This window comes from Capra hircus, chromosome 8, assembly GCF_001704415.2.
Source record: "Capra hircus breed San Clemente chromosome 8, ASM170441v1, whole genome shotgun sequence".
NCBI classification, from domain to species: domain Eukaryota; kingdom Metazoa; phylum Chordata; class Mammalia; order Artiodactyla; family Bovidae; genus Capra; species Capra hircus.
The window spans coordinates 11,355,948-11,373,369 of record NC_030815.1 but is presented as its reverse complement, the minus strand read 5'-3'; the positions used below and the strand labels follow the sequence as shown (position 1 = coordinate 11,373,369).

Sequence of the window (17,422 nt, the reverse complement as noted above, 5' to 3'; positions counted from 1 at the left end):
GTTGTGGCACACAGGTTTAGTTGCCCCGTGGCATGTGAAATCTTTCTGGACCAGGGATCGAATCTATGTCCCCTCCCTGCACTGGACGACCACCCGGGAAATCCAAAAGTCCCTCAGTTTTACTAACCACATTTCAAGTGGTCAACACCCACATGTAGCCAGTGGTGACTTTATTGGATAGCATAGCTCTAGGCAACTCAAACATCTCAAACTGAACTCATTTTTCTCGCCCAACTATCGCTGTATTTCTTACCTTGAATATTGGCAGCATTCTCTCTCACATGAAAAAAAAAAAATGGTCCTACCACTCTTCCCTATCCCTCACAGCCCAGCCTCATCAAAATGCTGCCCACATCTTGTCTGTTCTACCTCAGAAATCTATTGACTCCAGCCTCTCCTCTGGGTCACTACTGTCCCATAGGTCCTTTTGACTGAACTACTGCAAAGAGCTTCTCAAACATTTTTTTGGCCACACCAAGAGACACTGACATTAGTGATGTCCATGGAGATGGCAACAGCCTTGATGGCTTCTTTGAAAAGACATTACTGGGCTGGTTCTCCAAATCAGAGGCATGAGGACCTTAGTTCCCTGATCAAAGATCGAACCACACTCCCAGCATTGGAAGCATGGAGTTCCAACCACCGGACCACCAGAGGAGTCCTCAGATGGTTTTTTGCTGAGACTTTCCCTATTCTAAACCTTCTTCATTATATCTAGTTGTTTTTTTAACAACCTGATTGTTCCATTCCCACCTTCTTTAAAATTCTTATCTTCCCAACCCAGAGACTGAACCCAGGTCTCCCACATTGCAGGCGGATTCTTTACTGTCTGAGCCACCACGGAAGCCTGAAATTCTTGTCAGTACTGTCTTTTTCATCCTTATTACCCTAGCACTTAGCATAATCTTGGACAAGTATACAGCATCTGATGAAAAAAATGAATTTTGCAGATAGGAAAGCGGAGGCATAGCCTCCTGCCTAGGAGAGAACTGTCACCTATTTGAAGTACAGACAACCTTGCAGGGAAACAGAAGCCAGCCTACTCCAGGCAAATACGGAGGCTTTAATTTTGTCCCATGTCCATATGAAAGCATACCACCTAGTGTTCTTGCAAACATCACAGCCAGTTTCTACTGGGGTGAATTTGGACTCAGACCTTGGTCTAAGTTGAACTCTCTGTCTCTTACCTCCTGCTTTTCTCAGGTACAGATCCAATGGTACTTCTCATCCCCCAAGTAGGAAAAAATTTACTAATTTCTGTGCCATTGTAACACTGAACATTACTTTTTAAAACAGCCACATACCACTTACTGTTTCCCAACACCTAAAAGATTGTTATTGACTGAAAATTCAAAATGAGGAAATTAATCACTTTCACATGCATTGGAGAAGGAAATGGCAACCCACTCCAGTGTTCTTGCCTGGAAAATCCAGGGATGGGGGAGCCTGGTAGGCTGCCGTCTATGGGGTCGCACAGTCAGGACACGACTGAAGTGACTTAGCAATCATCTCCCAAGCTTTGGTTACCTTTGGTGCATGAGTCAGCTGCTGCAGCAGAAATGAGTGTAGTTTAAAGGACAAGACGTGATACCTGTGACACAACTACCATTTTCTTCTCCATCCTGTTATGTCCCAGCATCACCCAGAGTATTCTTCCATGTAGACAATACTTAGCCTCACAGATCATTGTCCTCAAATCCAATCACCTTCACCTCCAATCATGTTGGTTACTTTCAATCAAGGCTAGAATTAGGCATTCTCTAACACATTTTTCAGTCTTCTGAAAAAGGCGTACCCCCACATATACATACTTGAACCTCACTGGAAAATGAATCCCTTGACAATCACTGTTCCCTAACAGTCATTTCATAGCTTCACTTCCTTCCCTTCTCAGCCCAGATGCCAGAATACACCGATTTAACTATATTTATCTCACTCAGCTCCCTAGCCCGCCCTTTCTTTTGCTACTTACTTTCAGCGACACTTTAACCACAGATAAATCCATCCATTTGTTCATTTGCTATATAAATATGGAATGCATACTCCATGTCCAACTTTAATTTTTGCTTCTATTTTCATACTGTTGAATGCTACCAGAGCAAAATCGCAAGTCTCAGGGCCCCATAAACATCCCACTATCACCCTGAGGCCTCACCACTCACCAGCAATTCGTGGCTAACCCCTTCACACCCCGTAAGCAGCATTTTTCCACTCCACTCCTCAAGCCCAATCCTGTTGCCCATCTATCTTTCTCAGAGGATGGCACCGCTTCCTGCTTCATGGAGAGGCTTTAGATAATGAACCACTTCAGCACAGCCATCTACCCACCAATGTCTCTGTGCATTTTTACTTCCTTCTGCGGCTGCTACTAGTTCACGTACCTGCGTCCTGCAACCACCCCCTCTCCATTTTGCTTCGCCAGTTGTCCCTCCCCTTCCTCAACTTTCCCCATTCTAGAAGTATGTGTGCATGTGCCCACTTGTGTCTTGACTCTTTGCGACCCCACGGACTGTAACCTGCCAGGCTCCTCTGTCCATGGAATTTTCCAGGCAAGAATACTGGAGTGGGTTGCCATTTCCTTCTAGGAGCTCCTTCCCCAAAATCTTGTCTCCCACCCATTCAAAATTTCAAAAATTAAGCAAACTCTCCTTTGGTTTTATACCCTCACAAGCTTGCTTCTGAGCATGGAACCAAGAGTAGTTAACTGTGTATCTCAGATAAGACCCTCACTTTCAACAGGTCTAGCCTTATAAACTGTCTAGTGACTTCTACTTTCCTGAAGAGAAAGTGGCTTTAATAGTCACGTTTCTTTTGTCATTTTTGCCCCCTTTTGGAAAATATCCAAGGCTGGTAACTAATATATTCTCATATGCAGGCAACCCTGAAGGCCTGGAGGCACTTTCATTTTGCAATTACTTCATCCTTACATAAAAATTACTAAAAAAAAGTACAGAGAATTCCTGTATTTTACCCTCGTTCACCTTAAATTTTCCCACAATTTATCATTATTCCTCTCCAACTATGTATTTTTTCTGGACCATCTGAGGGTAGGTTACATGATCATGATTCAGATGCCCGTGGGTTTTCCTAAAGGCACTAATCACCAGACAGACCTATACAAATTCTGGTCTCTACATTATCAGAGTGATTAATCAGTCACCATTTCGTTAGTACAAAGGTCTATTGAGCTTAGTGTTAGAAATGGATCCACGCTCTGAATACTGATGAAATGTTTTCTGTGAAGAACCCCTTCCCATTTCTCATCCCCTGACATCACTGGTAGGGACAATGGGTGGTGGTTTTCAGCACCCAAAAGCACCTTCTGAAAAAACTTTCCAAGTTCACAGACACGTTACTGGCTAGCTCAACTGTCTGCAGCCTATGCTAGAGGGGACTGAAATTATTCTCCATGATGGAAGAATAATTCCCAATAAGCAAAGGCCATCAAATGGCCTTGCATAAACCCTCGCCCTTTTGTACACACCACCCATTATTAGACTAGATGCGTTAGGAAAGCCCTTGGATTACCTTCCCCGAGCTAAGGCTGAATTTAACTATTTAGACTAAGCAGCAGTAAGTTTTCCTATTTATCAGAGGATCAGTACAAGCACAAATGCTTGCATTTCCTTTACACAAATAAGTCACAAAAACTAAATCCTGAGGTAATAGAAAATTACTCGACAATAGATTTGGATGAATAAGCTAAGTGAATGTAATGTTTGGTTGAAAGCTTATTATGTAGCTTCATGAAAGCAGGTCTCAGGCAATTTTTAAAATCTCCAGCACCTATACCTCCACCCAGTAAGGGTTTTAAGCATATCCTACGTGAAAGAAAAGGGATACAGCAGACACACAGTTGCCAAAGAACTTTCAGAATGGTGAGAGAGAAAATAAAGTCGGTCAGTCAGTCGTGTCTGACTCTCGGCAACCCCATGGACTATACAGTCCGTGGAATTCTCCAAGCCAGGATACTGGAATGGGTAGCCTTTCCCTTCTCCAGGGATTTTTCACAACCCAGGTTTCAAACCCAGGTCTCCTGCACCGCAAGCAGATTCTTTAAGAGCTGAGCCACAAGGGAAGTGGTGAGAAAGAGGACATTAGTAACCAACTGCAACCAGCGATGCATGCTCTAAAGGAATCCAGGGTTGTTAAAGAGCGAATGATTGACAGGAATGGATGGAAGGGCACACTAACACTAACCTAGTTTAGCCAGAGTTTAGTTTCCAGTAGAAGAAAACTGCTATGCATGAAGGCTGTGAATTAGTGGGGAGCAGCACACACGCAGACCCAAAGCGTGTCAGTGAGGCCAAGGCACAAATGAAGTGAGAGAAAAGCTGAAGATGGACTAGAGTCTCTAATGACGCAGAAGTTTGTAATTCATGTTTTTGGACTTTCGTTTCCTTTTAATAAATATCCTAAGAATAACAGGAAGCTACTGAAGGATTTTAAGTAGGATGAAATGATAAAAAATGTTTGTAAAGGTCTTTTGAAAGCTGTATCAAGAATGGATGGAGGCAACTAGTGGATGCAGGCAGACCCAATGGTAGCACAAGTGAAGAGATCTGGGCTCTCTAGACTGGATGATGGTACAGACACATTAGAAACATTAGAAAAATATCTAGTAACCAGGATTTACTGATTGGATGAGAAGGCTGAAGGAGAAAAAAGAATCAAAGACTTGGAAATTTGGGGCCGGAACAGAATGATGTAATGGTGCCATGTATGAAGATGGCTTTCCACTAGTGCTTTGAGCTTTTTCATTAAAATACTATGCAAAAGCAGCATGTGCAATAAAACAACACATTTTTAAGCACTTACATACTTAAGAAAAATTAGTCATTTCATAATTTCAAAGTATATTTCTTGATTAACTATAATCATCCCACAACCTCTCAATGTCTGAGCTTACCAAAACTGTCAATATCAACTTTAAGATTTTCATCACTTTAAACCAGTTTCCTACTGCCCGTAGGCTAAGCACAGCCTACAAAGCTTGGTCCCATACTCTTGTCCCTTAATAAAACCTGCCGTAATTCCCGGAATATACCAGACTCCTTTTCACCCCTGGATTTCTGTACATCTCCTTTACTAACAACTCTGCTCCTGCTTAATAGCTACTTTTCTCAACCATCACTTCCACCTAAGATTAGGCCCCCACTGTATGCTTATAGGAAATTATACTTTCTCTCTAGATAACTTATAGTCTGTAATGTTTATAAATATATATACATAAATATCCCATGAGGACAGGGAACATACCTGCTTTGTTCTGTCACCGAATCTCTCAAAACCTAAAACAGAACCTGCCACACAGCAGGCATTCTAATTTCTGTTGAACAATCAACGAACATGGCAGGAAGCCAGGCAAAGTGACACCTAAATTTAGACCTAATCCAAGTTCCACTGTTCACTGGCAATCAATCCTACATCAATCAGTTCGTTCAGTCACTCAGTCATGTCCGACTCTGCGACCCCATGAATCGCAGCACGCCAGGCCTCCCTGTCCATCACCAACTCCCGGAGTTCACTCAGACTCGCATCCATCGGGTCAGTGATGCCATCCAGCCATCTCATCCTCGGTCGTCCCCTTCTTCTCCTGCCCCCAATCCCTCCCAGCATCAAAGTCTTTTCCAATGAGTCAACTCTTCGCATGAGGTGCCCAAAGTACATCAATCAGGCTACCAATATTGAGCAGTTTTTATCACCTCTGAAACAGAAGAACACAAACACAGCCCTCTTTTGTGTAAAAGAACTATTTAAGTAAAAGAAATCAGGCAAGGGTTTTGTTTTGTTTTTAGTAAGCTGTAACTGCATTTTGAAGACAGAAAACAAGAAAGATACTCTTCATAATCAAAGAACTAAAATAATCATTGAAACTGTTTGAGGTTAAATGCAGTTCACATTAAAACTGTGAAATTCAGTATTTATAACACAAGGATAGCCTTAACTATTTACAAGATTTTAGCTCCACTAAAATGATTTAAAAAATACTGCATTAAAAAAATTTATGGATTGTTTTAAAGTGTTACTGTTTTATTTTTTTCTTTTGTTGAATACACATTTGCTTTACTGGCAGTCCAGATAAACAAGTATATAAAGGAAATATTTAAATTTTTCTTTTGGCAGATGTCAAGATAAGCTGTGCAGATTAAAATGCCTCAATTTAACCTGAAGAAATGGTTTTGAATCATACAAATTTTTAAGAAGAAAAATAAAGACTGTCCAAAGGGATTCTTCTAGCTTATAACACATTTCCAGAATACTCTCAAAAAGAAATTCAAAAATACTCATTGGCTACTTTAAAAATATGGCAATACCATATGGCTTTACGAAATAACTTCTAAAATTTTTATTTTTTATTTAAAAAGGATCCCAAGTTTTAAATAAACTGCTAGCAATATCATTTTTTTCACTTAAAAGTGCATATCTCTGAGGGTGTAACATACATACTTTTTGAACAAATAATGATTTTTACAAATTTTTTTAACACCAAAAAAAAAAAAATCACAAAATATTTTTAAGAGGGAAAAGAGTTTTCACCAAGTGTCATCTCTAAACAGACTGCACTAGATGACACTGTTCTTGTTTCTTCTCTTTTTATACCATCGGAATTCTCAAAGAGATGCTTTGGCAGTTTTAAGACACATCATTGTCTCTACCAAGAGACACTGACATTAACGATGATGTCCTTAATGGCTCAGTCTGAAAAGAGACATTACTGGGTTGGTTCTCCAAATCAGAGGCCAAGGTGCTCTCTTCTCTTACATCAAGAGTTTGTTCAATTGAAGCTGCCTGGGGTGGTATATTATCCACAGTTTTATTGGCGTTATTAAGTATGGTAATATCACACTCCTTGCTCAGGACACCAAATTCATCTTCTATTGTAACTACATCTTTAGATTCAAAAGGAGCCAAAACTTCACTTTGGAGAGGGCCTTGAGGACCACTAGAGTCACATTCTATATCCTCCTTTACTTCACAGTCTTTATCACTGTCACTGTCAATAGTAATCACAACTGGGGAATGTGAAGCATTATCACCATGGTGTTTCTTATGCTTCCTCTTATGTTTCTTCTTTTTCTTTTTATGGTGTCTGGTTGTATCGGTAGCTTTCCCTTCATAAACTATCTCTACACTCAGGCTGCGGGTCCTCCTTTTTCTCCTCTTGTGCTTTGTCTCTCTGTCTGATGACCGGCTATCTGAAAAGCTATCACTCTCATTTTTGTAGCCTCCATCCAATTTTGATGAAGATTTTGAATGACCTTCCTTTACTTTAGAAGCAAATTCATGAGATGGTTGAGCAACATCACTGGTCCCCTCCAAATGCCGTGTTTTGTATTTTCGTTTCCCACCAGGCTTTTCATTTCTCACCCGGTCAGGCCCTGTAGATGCAGTCTTTGACCTACTACTAGATAGGCTCCTTGATCTATGCCTTTCATAGTAGTAGTATTTCCTTTCACTGTGATTATTTTTCTTCCGAGCATTTGTTCTTTCAGAAAATGACTGAATTCTAAGTTCTGGACTTGACGATTGTCTGGAATAGTGAGCTCTGGACAGAGTCCTCCTCCTGTAAGATGACTCGTAGCCATCCCTGTCCTTGTTCCTACTATAGTAAGTATACTCCCACTTGTATCTGCTGCCATAATTATTTCTCAAATAGTAACGATCTCGATTTCTGCTCCGTGATCTTCTTTTACCATGATCACTGCTACGAGACCTTGATCTGCTAGAACTTTCACTACTTAGAGACAGAGTTTGGCTTCTTCTTGACCAACTGCTATCTCTGGTTCTTGATCTCTTTTTGTCTCTTCTACCTCTAGGTCTACTACTCTCCCTGCTTCTGGATCGCTTGCCTTTCATTCTTTTCTTCCCATGATGCTTTCTACGGTTCTTCTGATCATGCCCACTCCTACTCTGGGAATGTGAATCTGAACTTCTCGATCTTCCCCTCTTTCTGTGTCTGCGGGTATATGGGGAATAAACTCTGTCTCCTCTGAGGGATGAGCTCAGGTCTCTGAGAGAGGACAATGATATAGATCGTTTCTCTTCCTTCTTTGAGTTGATTTTTGTACCAGAATCACAACGACCTTTACTTATCTGCTCATCCTTTCCAACGACAGAGCGTGGAGACGAACATCTGCTAACGTCACTATCACCAGAGCTGTAAGACTGCTCTTGTTCTTGTGTCTTCATGGTCTCCATTTTCTCATAAGAACCTAACTCCACCTCAGAATCAGAGGACAGTTCAACAAGTTCTGGGGTCCTCTCAGCTAGTGGTTTAACAAATCCAACAATGACACAGTTATCTGAAGAAGAATCACTGTCATTATTTAGGTCCTCATTGGTCTGTACTCCTTGTATCTGAGATGTAGCTCTTGCTGTTACAAGTTCTTCATCTGAACTGTCAGAAGTATTTAAAAGGGAAGACATGGCAGCATGCACCTGTTCTGAGCTTGAGTAAGAAGGTCCTGGAGTTTCATCATCCCATGGTGCTTGACTAACAGTGGCTACATTAACATCCAGCTCTTGGGTCTCAGCTTCATCTGGAGATATCGTTATGACTGAAGAATCAGAATGGCTACCTTCTTCATATGAAGGAGCAGGGCAATCATAATTAGCATGCTGATCGAAGGCAGCCATGTTAAATGGAGAGCGAGCAAAACTGATAAATTCATGTATAAAATGCTCAGTCCGATTAAGCAAAAATGGCCTCAAATCAGACACAAATGCCTGACTCTCCAAGTCATAGCGAGTAACATTACTCATGATGATGTGCTGGACAATATTCACTAAAGATCCATGAGCTCCAAAGAGAACTGTCAGTTCACGTTTTAACCAGGGGACTAATCTGTGAAGGCAAGCTGGATTTCTACGGAAAAATTCAGCTGAAATGTCCCTGTAGCGACCACCATCTTCAATATTTCTAACTCGAGCACCAGCACGATAGAGAGTTCGCCTAAAATTAATGATATCCTGTTCTTGAATTTTCCGCAAAGATCTCTCATCTGTAGTAGTTGGCCTTATTGAAATCTGTCTCATAAATGGAGGAATTTCACCATCTCTAGGTCTTGCTGAAATGCTTAACCCTTCAAATAATACTCCACTGTCTGGTGGAGTTGTTGTTCTTCTATTCACAGTACTGCTAGGTGAATAAACAGAAGCACTTCGTTCCCTTGTCATAGTTGTGCGATAGCGGAATCGTCGGACATCAGGAGTAGCAAAAGAGCCATTGTACGAAGGTCTTAGGACATATTCCTTGAAGTCATCTTCTGCCCTCACAGAATGAAAAATAGAATCAAAGGGCTGCTTACAGAGTGGGCATTCAGCTTTGTTTTTTGACCACTCCTGAACACAGCGAAAACAGAACTTATGTAAACAGCGATCTAAGTAAGACACATTATCAAATCTATCCAAGCATATAGGACACTTAGAATCGGGAGATGCATCAGCTGGTACTGTCTGTTGCAATTTGCTAGTGCCAGCTTTAGGTGAAAAGTTGTCCATTTTAAATTCCTTAGCGGCTGATGCCATTATCTGTAAAAGGGAAAAAAATACATCAGTAACCTGATAAAAGTGAAATGACTAAATCTGAAAAAAATGCAAATGACTGAAACATACTTCAGTGAAAAGTAGTACATGTCTGTAACATAAAGAGACAGCGTAGCATAGTAATACAGTACTTAAAGCACAAGCTCTAAAGTCAGATTTCCTGGTTCATATCCTGGTTCCACACTACCAGTATGATTATAAACTAGTTATTATCCTTATGCTTCAATTTCATCTGATGAGCACTAATACTAGAACCTACCTCACAGGATTTGTGAAGATGTTTAAAAAAAGAAAAAGGTCTTAGAAAAAGTGCCTGGTACATAGTAAGCTCTCAAATATTCTATACTATGCTATTATTCCTTTTTAAAAGATAATTTGAGGAAAATTTGATATATACAAAAAAGTGCAAAAAGAAAATATACCAAGCAGCCAAATATCCACCACTCAGATTTAGCAACTAACATTTTCTCATGGTTATTCCAGATTTTTTAAACCGCCCCTTTATGTGTCGCTCCCCCAAGCCCATCCTTCTCCAGAAAACAAAAACCAAAAATATCACAATTCTCAGTTATTTCTATGTATGGTTTTATATCTTTCATACATACACTCCAAACAATATGGAGTACTTGTTTTGTTTGTGATATTATATATGTACTTTTAAAAACAGCTTTAGTGAGAAAACTTGTATACCATAAAGTTCCCCTATTTGAAACAGTTCTGTGGATGATTCTTTCAAACTCAAAAGAGACCTGTTAGTGAAAATTATTAAATGAAATAACTGTAAAAGCATTCAAGGCCGGTCCCTGGTTTAGAGCAACTGCTAAGTAAATGTTAACTACTGTTACTATTGTTACTATATTCAGTTCATCACTGACTCCTTTCAGTATCCCTAAGAAGCTTTTCTTCACCTTTCTGTTTAATCTAGTCACTCACAAAGTATCTTGAAATCATGCTTTCAGCCTCCTCCCCTTATCTATTCTCACTAGAATCACTAGAATCTTAAAAATTTGTTCTGTTTTCTTGAAATTTACCAGTTTACATTGGCCCATAACTTACTAAATGAATTTTCAAGAACTGAAATCTAGTTGCATTACATCTGGGCCTTGTTCCCTGTTTAGTTGCTTTCTATACTAATCATTTTATAAATATTAAATGTTAGTTTCTTCTATGTTTTCCTGGGCCTATTATCCATCTTTCTCCACCTCCTCTATCACAGGAAGTCTCATGACCAGTCAACTGCTATCTAGTCAAATAACAAAACTGTAATTTTCTAAACGAGAGACTCACTGGCCATATCTAGCTCTAACAGAAAACAAAACCCACAACAAAAATCTGTGATTGCAGAATGTAAGTATTTCACCACAGACTTCAAATTAACTTGCTCATCTAGTGCATCTTAGCTTTCTCAGAGCTGTATCTTAATAGGAAACCAATCAATGCTGAATGAGTTTCTTCAAGGGGGTCCAAATACCTCCAGTCCTCTGTCTTCCACAGTGGGAATGCAAAAATTACCACTGTTCTTAAATAGAAGAGAATTATAAATTTCTCAGCATTTCCCCCTACTTCTCATATTTTTAAATTCTCTGACTCAGGGGGGGAAACCTTTTAAAAATAAAAACTGTTAAGAGACTCTGTGGCCATTAGGGAAAAGAGTGGAGAGGGCATCAGATCTGGACTGATGACCAGGTTTCACCAAAAACTAACTCTGTCAACTGGAGAAATCCACATTAACTCTGGACTTTAGTTTGCCTCTCTATATAAGAAATCACTAGACTTTTAAAACAACTGGAGAATTTCTAGGTAATACAGTTTACCTTTATTTGTTTTTCTGGAATACAGAATTTTGGTGTTTACTAAACATTTCCAGGTCACACAAAGATTTATAACCCAGAATGAATTTATTAAAGAAAATTAATTTGATAATTCCAAGTTCAAATAAAACAAAATTTCACTAATCATAAATTTTTTAGGATGGAATTTTAGTCCTCCTTTCCCTAGTTTTATAAGCCTGTTAACCAATTTGACAGCACAAGTGATGATGAGTAACATTATGTATAGTAGGTAAAAAGAAAAAATCCTTAGTTCTGTTTCCTATTTCTACACAGGAGTTTCTTTAGCTATAAAGAATGGTATTCATGAGAATCATCATACAATGGCAATGAATGTAAATCACCACTAAATACTAAAAATATGTGCTAATTCAAATAAAGTAGAATTACCACATGACCCAGCAATTCCACATCTATCTATCCAAAAGAAACAAAACCACATGCCCACACAAAAACTTTTAAATGAATAGTCACTGTTGCTAAGTTGCTTAAGTTCTGTCTGACTCTCTGCGACCCAAGGGACTGTAGCCTGCCAGGCTCCTCTATCCATGGGATTCTCCAAGCAAGAATACTGGAGTGGGTTGCCGAGCCCTCCTCCAGGGGATCTTCCTGACCCAGGGAAAGAACCCGTGTCCCTTAAATCTCCAATATTGGCAGGTGGGTTCTTTACCACTAGTGCCACTTGGGAAGCTAAAAAGTGTTTTAATAGCTAAAAAGTGTCAAATGCTCATCAACTGATGAATTCTAAAATTTATCATATTTAGAACTGGGGGTGGAACGCAGGGTGGTGGTGCTGGCAGGTGGAGGCTGCCTCCACCTGTGGTATACCCATACAATGTGGTATATCCATACAATGGAATATTTGACAATGAAAAGGAACAAAGTACTGATGTATGCTACAACATGGACAAATCTTTTCATTATCAATCACAAAATATCACATTATATGCTATTTTATATGAAATGTACAGAACAGGAGAATTGATAGAAATTAGACTAGTGATTCAGAGAAAGCAATGGCACCCCACTCCAGTACTCTTGCCTGGAAAATCCCATGGACAAGAGGAGCCTGGTGGACTGCAGTCTATAGGGTCGATAAGAGTCGGACACTACCTGGCAATTTCACTTTCACGCACTGGAGAAGGAAATGGCAACACACTCCAGTGTTCTTGCCTGGAGAATCCCAGGGATGGCGGAGCCTTGGTGGGCTGCCGTCTATGGAGTTGCACAGAGTCAGACACGACTGAAGAGATTTAGCAGCAGACTAGTGATTGCTGGGTGTGTGTAGGGGAAGCCTGGGTAGAGATTATAAAGGTGTCTTTCCAGGATGATGAAAATGTTCAATTATAACTGAAGAAATATACTCCATAAACACATTAAAAACCACTGTATTATGAATTTTAAAGAGGTGAACTTTATAGATGAAACAAATTATATCTCAACAAAGCTGTTTCAAAAATACAAATTAAGGCATAAAACAGAGATAGGAAGGGGACAGATTTGAAGATTTGGGGAACTTCTCTGGTGGCCCAGGGGCTAAGACTCTGCGCTCCCAATGAGTAAGGGGCCTGAGTTCAATACCAAACCCCCCAACTATATCCCACATGCAACTAAGATCCAGCAGAGCCAAACAAATATATATTAAAAAAAAAAAAAAAAAGATTTGTCGTTTTGCTGGAAGAATTCTGGGTTAGGCAGCAAAGGCAGACCTGATGACAATAAAAGTTTCTCTATCCTAGTACTCTGGGAGTTAGGACTTCAAATTAATTTCCCCATGAAGAGAAGATTAATCAGTTCTTCTGAACCCTTCCCCTTAACTGCCTCCCGAATTCTAAATAAAATGTATCATCTTTAGAACTGGGGGGAGGGGTGGCAGGTGGAGGCTGATAAAAAGAGGCAGGAGGCTGGAAATCTAAATTAGACCATAGAGTGGACATTTAAAAACACCTCACATTTAAAAAATTTGACAGAGTGATGTTTTCATGGAGTGATGTTAATTCTAACGCAGAGTCAGGGCTGAGAATCAAAACACTTATTAGTGGTGTGATCTGCAAAAAGTCAATTTCTCAAAACCTTACATTTTTCTCAATTCTAAAATGTGTTAACAGTATCCACCTGAAAAGGTGGTTGTGTGAAGAGATATATTCCACATAAACCCTTGGCACAGTGCTTGGTGGGGAGTAAGAACTTAATACTGTTATCCCATGTTATGTGAAGATAAAATTAATTTCTGTAATTTCCATCACCCATAACTGATTATAAATGCCCAAAAGGATGACAAGCGAATGATCCTCATATCAGTATCATTATCGTATTTATTGTATCTAAGCAAAATGGCTAAAAAGGGTTCACAGATGGATCAACTAAACAGTCCCAACTATTATAAACAACCTGGGTCCTTATCTCGTGACCTTAAAGAAACCGTGTACCTCCATGCACTGCAATCTAATCATCAATACCAAGAAATCAAACAATTTAAACGATCAACTAACCAGACCCTAAAAAATTTAAACACTGACCAGATCCAACGAAATTTAATTCCAGGTCCAACAATAAAAGGAACTGCTTGGGAACCATTACTCTCTAAAGCCGCCCATTCCAGCTAAGCATGACTGCTTTGGCTGACTGTATAGCTTCCAAAGCCAGAGACTAAAAGCAAACAAAACCCCCAACTCTCACCGTTATTAAATCTTCTGTAACTCTTTCTGAATTTATCTTCAATTAACTTCAAAATTACCTACCAAAAATTCTATTCACTTTTCCTCGCAAAGCACTGTTTGCTTCCCCTCAGTACTGCCCCCTTCCAGTCTACCAAAGCAGCCCGTGAAGAGAGATGCACTGAGTCGATGGATGAAGTCACAGGCTCACGGGGTGTAACAGACAACCACAAGAGTTACAGAGACAGTCGCTTCCTTTGGTTGAGAACTGCCACCTGCTAGGATCTAAGGTAGGCACCCTGTGCATTACATAATCACAACGAACTCCAATACTGTTACTCCCATTTTACAGACATGCTCAGAGAGATTAGGGGGCCATCCAAGGTCACACCTCTGGCAGCAGCGATGCCACGACTCAAGACTCGAACGTTTCGTGCTTTGTGTCGGGTTCCCCCCACCAACCTCCCCACCCAGAGACCAAGCTCCGCGCTTTCGGGAGCGCTTCTCGGAAAGCAGCCCTCCCCCGCCCACCGGCACGGATCCACAGGTGCGCCGCAGAAGCCGCTCGCCCGGAGCCTGGCCCGCCGGCTCACCGCGGCGCCTCAGGCCCGGGCCGCAGCTCTCTCGCCCTTGGGCCTCGCTGCAGGCTGGAGCTCCTGCTCTCCCGGCCCCCTTCCGACCCCCGCGCCCCATTGTTCCCGACCTCACTCACCTCAGAGGATGCCGGCGCAGGCCGGACTGGGGCGCTCGTGGCCAGTTCCCGGCGGCCCAGAAGGCTGGGTCGGTGACGGCAGGATCCACGAAGGCGAACTCTACGACTTCTCCGCCGGCCCTCCGGAGCGGGAGTAGGCGGGGGCGCTTCACCCTCCTCGCGAGACAGCGGAGACCCCGGCGGTTGCTGCGACCCCTGTGACGTAAAGCGCTCATCACCAATGGCAGACAGGGGGCGGGGGCAGAAACCAAAACCCACTTCGCCAGCCCCCAGCGCGTCAAAACACAGCACCCGCCCGCGTGACGCATGCGCGGTAGAGGACGCCCGCACTGAAGGCGGGCCTTCGCGCGCTCGGCCTGAACCCGGCCCTTCCCCCACTTGCCTCGGCTCCCGGAAGGAGAGCGACGTGACCCCTGAGGACGAAATCGCTAACGTACCGTCAACTCGAATAAATACCAGGGGATCTTAAAGTTCGCTACTGACTTACTCGGAAGACACAACTTGGTCTCATTTGAAAGTTATGTCTGACTCTGCGAGACCTCCAGGGAATTCCTCAGGCCAGAATACTGGAGTGGGCAGCCTTCCCCTTCTCCAGCGGATCTTCCCAACCCAAGGATCGAACCCAGGTCTCCCGCATTGCAGGCGGATTCTTTACTAGCTGAGCCACAAGGGCTGGGCTCTCATTTAAACCTTGCCAAATTCTGCGAGAAGTTACTCAAATTATCTCTGGTGTTCGATAAAGGAACCGAGTTATCCGGAAGGGAATGTACTTGGGCTGAAAAGTTAAGAACCACCACCAGGATTCCAATGGAATCCCAAATCAATTTTGAGAGATCAACTCCAGTCAGGATGAACTATTATCTGACGTAAAATCAGTGGGAATTGAAATCTTCCCGAAACAGATAACGTCTTTTCCTTACCTGCTCTCCGAAATATGTATTAAAACCCTGTTTAGGTGATAGCTGAGATTACAGAAACAAAACGTCTGGTGCCTAACGCAGCCCGGTTGTCCCATTCTTCGCTTCAAATATAAGCATCCCGAACATTCTAGAGCTGAACTTGGTAAAACGGCCCGCGTGCCAAACCCCATCCTTTGGCTTCATATTTGATCGTGCTACAGTTCTAAGCATACAAATGCTAGATGAGCACTTGCTAATTGGCAGCTACATTATGCCGGGTAATTCGTGCCACGTTATTTCTTCTTAAAAGTAGCTGATACCAACAAGCCATTGCGTTCTCAAAAACTTTTAAGAAACTCCAGTAACAGGGAGTCCCACAACGACTCGTCAGTTATATAAAAGCAGGTTGTACTCTAAAAGGTGAATACACGAACTACCTGGTTACCGTGGTTATCCGGTTAGAAACATTAATTCTTTCAGTGCTAGACGTCGGCGTAATACTTAAACCGTGGATTATTTTTCCAAATAAACTTTTAAATGCACATGACAGTACCTTATCTCGCATTAATACTGCTCTACACCTGAAAGACCGGTTGACGAGTCAAGCCTCTCCCTCACAGCGGCAAAACAAACCCATTTCCAACGTTATTTTCTCGTTTCTCTCCCTTCCTCCCCTTAAAGCGGGCTAGGCCCCCGGACACGTGACACTGCCCCCCCAGCTCCGGGCGGAAGAGGCCGGCCGGGCTGATGGGAAACGCGCGGGGAGGCAAGTGGGCGGGCGCTCGCGCCCGGCTGAAAGATGGCTGCCGCCGCCCGGCAGCCACCGCCCGGGAGGTTACTGTAGGGCCTGCGGCTTCCGCCCGTGCCCGGGGACCACCGCCACCGCCTTACCATGAAGCCAGTGAGTCGCCGCACCCTAGACCGGATTTATTCCGCGGTAGGTCTTGGGCTTGGTGGGCCTCCACGGGGGTCTACGTTCGAGGCCCGCGGGTGGAAGGTCCCCTATATCTTCAGCGCCCAGAAACTCTAAAATCCATTCTTGAATTAAGCCTTTCACTCCCTAACCTCGACTCCGCCTCTTCCTGGAGGACACGGTCTTCCGCTTCTTACGTAAGGGCTACTGGGTGAACTCGCTTCCGGAAACACATTTATTCGAGTTTGTCACTAAAATCCCCACCTTAGCAACGTGCGCGGCAACCTGATGGGGGCCGGGAGGACGTGCCACTCACAGGTTGTTTTCACTCCTACTCTTGCATTTCCTAGTTGCTCCTCGCGGTCGTATTGCTCTCCTGGGGATACGTCATCTATGCATCAACTGTAGCTGCACGACGACAACTAAGCAAGGAATACCCAGACAAAATCTTCGGAATGAACGAAAATTTGTAATTCCTCTGGATTTGATTTCATGTATAAACAGTTCTTTACCTCTGTCTTATTCATGTCTCGATTTAAAGTAAAATCTTTAATACAATGATGCCAAATTCACATTTGTATACCGTCCGTTATAGTAACCATTAATTCTCGATTTTTCATATACCAAGAGGTTTGTCTTTTAGGTTCTCATATAACAAAGCACAAGGATCTTAGGTGATGCACTTCTAAAGAATCTGTCTGCTAATGCAGGAGACACCAGTTCCATCCTTAGGTGGGGAAGATTCCCTGGAGCAGGAACGGCAACCCGGTCCAATACACTTGCCGGGAGAATTCCACGGAGAGAGGAGCCTGGCGAGCTACAGTTCAAAAAGAGCTGAAGGAAAAGAACACGAGGAAGGATAA

General features: G+C 42.3%; 2 protein-coding genes across 3 annotated transcripts; one reads left to right on the top strand and one right to left on the bottom strand.

Annotated features, from left to right (window-relative positions):
• Positions 5,774 to 16,896, bottom strand: TOPORS (TOP1 binding arginine/serine rich protein). Of its 2 annotated transcripts, none has more exons than XM_018051879.1 (3): positions 16,538 to 16,896; positions 14,748 to 14,942; positions 5,774 to 9,534 (listed from the first exon to the last, which is right to left on the bottom strand). In XM_018051879.1, exons 1-3 carry the CDS (start codon positions 16,538 to 16,540, stop codon positions 6,637 to 6,639), a joined length of 3,096 nt encoding a protein of 1,031 aa, XP_017907368.1. In that variant the 5' UTR covers positions 16,541 to 16,896; the 3' UTR covers positions 5,774 to 6,636. The 2 variants fall into 2 exon arrangements, with proteins under 2 accessions (XP_017907368.1, XP_017907367.1); XM_018051878.1 differs by lacking the exon at positions 16,538 to 16,896 and adding an exon at positions 16,200 to 16,311 and having other exon boundaries at positions 5,776 to 9,534.
• Positions 16,379 to 17,131, top strand: LOC102183322. Its single transcript, XM_018051881.1, has 2 exons — positions 16,379 to 16,583; positions 16,910 to 17,131. The coding sequence occupies exons 1-2, from the start codon at positions 16,394 to 16,396 to the stop codon at positions 17,101 to 17,103; spliced, it is 384 nt and encodes a 127-aa protein (XP_017907370.1). The 5' UTR covers positions 16,379 to 16,393; the 3' UTR covers positions 17,104 to 17,131.

What these genes read in the sequence shown, in the direction of transcription:
- TOPORS (XM_018051878.1), bottom strand. An exon ending in CTGCGCCGGCATCCTCTGAG is followed by an intron (nt 9,535 to 14,747) that starts GTGAGTGAGGTC and finishes TCCCTTTTACAG; the next exon opens with ATAATGGCATCAGCCGCTAA.
- LOC102183322 (XM_018051881.1), top strand. Translation starts at nt 16,394, where the DNA reads ATGGGAAACGCGCGGGGAGGCAAGTGGGCGGGCGCTCGCGCCCGGCTG. An exon ending in TAGACCGGATTTATTCCGCG is followed by an intron (nt 16,584 to 16,909) that starts GTAGGTCTTGGG and finishes TGCATTTCCTAG; the next exon opens with TTGCTCCTCGCGGTCGTATT.